This window comes from Engraulis encrasicolus, chromosome 14 (assembly GCF_034702125.1).
Source record: "Engraulis encrasicolus isolate BLACKSEA-1 chromosome 14, IST_EnEncr_1.0, whole genome shotgun sequence".
Classification (NCBI taxonomy): domain Eukaryota; kingdom Metazoa; phylum Chordata; class Actinopteri; order Clupeiformes; family Engraulidae; genus Engraulis; species Engraulis encrasicolus.
The window spans coordinates 2316861-2319360 of record NC_085870.1 but is presented as its reverse complement, the minus strand read 5'-3'; the positions used below and the strand labels follow the sequence as shown (position 1 = coordinate 2319360).

At 45.6% G+C, this 2500-nt stretch overlaps 1 protein-coding gene across 1 annotated transcript in view; it reads right to left on the bottom strand.

Annotated features, from left to right (window-relative positions):
• Positions 1–2500, bottom strand: part of LOC134463039 (eosinophil peroxidase-like) — a 24369-nt gene that overhangs the window by 7167 nt on the left and 14702 nt on the right. The window contains exons 9-11 of the mRNA XM_063216292.1: positions 2454–2500; positions 1665–1826; positions 29–221 (exon numbers count right to left, since the gene is read on the bottom strand). The exon at positions 2454–2500 is cut by the window's right edge and continues 160 nt beyond it. Coding sequence (XP_063072362.1) covers positions 29–221; positions 1665–1826; positions 2454–2500 — 402 coding nt within the window. The remainder of the gene's footprint in view (positions 1–28; positions 222–1664; positions 1827–2453) is intronic.

The window sequence follows — 2500 nt, the reverse complement described above, 5'->3', positions numbered from 1 at the left end:
TAGCCTTAGGCGTCAATGGGTTAAATACCTGCGAGGAAGCAGGGCACGTTCTCTGCGTTCTCGTCGCCCGTGATCTCAGGCCGGTTGGCGCACATGTCGGTCTGGCCAAAGGGCAGCAGGTGGCGTCCGTTGTCGGTGAAGTTCTGGTTGACCCGCAGCAGGCCCTCGGCGCTGGTCAGGTCGCGCACCTCCATGGCCATCTTGTCATCCGCGCCGTACACCTGTAGCCGGATCATAGTGCAGAAAACAAGTTCTTAACCCTCCTGTTATCCTCAGATTTAGGGTACATCCGTGATCCTTGGGGTAATTTTGACCCCAGCCGTTTAAATGTCTACAAAATCAGTAGAAGCAAAAACTTTTGCACCGGTTTATGCCTCAGATATTTACTGTTGGGCATCTCCATGGCCAACTTGTCATCCGCGGCGTACACCTGCAGCCGGATCATAGTGCAGAAAACAAACGGTAACAGACCTGCACTGGTTACCTGTCTCATACAGAATTGACTTTAAGATTCTGCTGACAGTATTTAAAGCATTAAATGGACTTGCCCCTAGTAATATCTCTGACATGCTCTCTTTTTATGCCCCTGCTCGAGCTCTCAGGTCCACTGATGCTAAGATGCTAAGGACTTTAGGACTTTTAGGATTATTTTAGGGATACATCTATTAGCACTAATACATACAATGTGCCTGTATAAGTAAGTTGTAAGGCATGTACTAAGCAAACGCTAAGATCTACTAGGTCCTTACTAGGTTAAATTGGTAATAAATCCCTTATTGTGCATGAACAAGACATGGGCGAATACATGCCTAACAAATGTTTGATTTTGCTTTACATGCCTTGCCATTTTTTTTACCATTTAAAAACATGGGTCCCTAAAGAAAAAGATTGGGAACCACTGTTCAATATCCATAAATACAGCAAAGCAAACCACACCACACCTGGCCCACGTCCAGGTAGGAGGTGAGCACGTTGAGCTGCAATATGCGACCTTGCTTCCTCCACTTGTGCTTGTGGCCTCGTACCAGGAAGGAAAATGTCATGATGACATCACTGACAACAGCATTATATTTCAATATCTTGCAAAATCAATTGCTCAATTGTAAAGTCATTTTCTCATTTGCAATTGGGATGGTGAATGAAAAACAGTCCCCCAAAAGTTGTTGTGGCTAGGCTGACAGCTGGGAAACTTTATTGTTTTCTCCACGGAGGAGGGGCCAGGAGGCGGGCGAGGCCACAAGCACAAGTGGAGGACGCAAGGTCCCATATTGACACACCCTATGTATCTTCTACATCCATAGATAAAGCAAAGCAGACCACACCACACCTGGCCCACGTCCAGGTAGGAGATGAGTACGTTGAGCTGCAGGAGGCACACATATATGTTTTCATTTGTTCCAACCTCATGGCGGGCCAAATGTTTGCCATGCCCGGGCCGGATCTGGCCCTCAGGCCGCCATTTGGAGACCACTGGGCTACACTATGTATCTTCTACATCCATAAATACAGCACAGCAAACCACACCACACCTGGCCCACGTCCAGGTAGGAGTTGAGCACGTTGAGCTACAATATGCTGCCTTGCTTCCTCCACTTGTGCTTGTGGCCTTGTACCAGGAAGGAATATCCATAAATAAAACAAAGCAAAGCAAAACCACACCACACCTGTCCCGCGTCCAGGTAGGAGGTGAGAACGTTGAGCTGCTGCTTCTCGGTGGCCGCTCCGAAGATGTGTCCTGTGTTACCCGTACCGCAGGCCGGCGCCGACTGGAAGAACGGGATGCAGCCGTGGGAGTTCTTGCCACGCCGCACGTCGTTGGGAGGGAGCTGTGTGTTGGGAACAAATATATATCTAAAAAAATATAGATAATATAATAATAATAATAATATAATGTGGAATGAATGAGTCATTAAGAGTGTGTTTGGAACAAATAAAAAAAAATAAAACTGGCAAAATGTGAAATGAAAGAAAAAATAGAGTCATGTGTGTGTGTGTGTGTGTGTGGGGGGGGGGTATTATGATAGCGTCTATGCAGTGTACAGTACAGTAGCCTATATAATGCAGTGTGTACACGTGCTCTGTGTGTTCCATTTTATACTAATCTATTTCAAAACAGTCTGATGCATTCTATTCAAGCATGTACGTAAGGGCTTTTTTCATTTCAAAAGAAAAAAAAGTCACGAAACATCTACACCCCAAAATCAGCTACTCAGTTTCCAATCAGGTCTACTGTGTCAGTATGACTGTTGACAACCAGTCCAAGCTATTTTTAAGTAATGATACACAGAGCAACCTTTTGGGCAATGTTGCTGGGCAACAACATGAGTGGTCATAGGGTCACCCTCTGATGAAGATGGAAGTAATGCCGAAGAAACATGTAAGATAAAAATGTTACATGCCTTAAGTAAAAGAAAATCTAAAAAGCACTGTAAGTAAGAAAGGGGAAAGCGTACGAGGATGGGGAAGCAGGGCTCCGCTTGGTCACATGACTCGTCGCAGT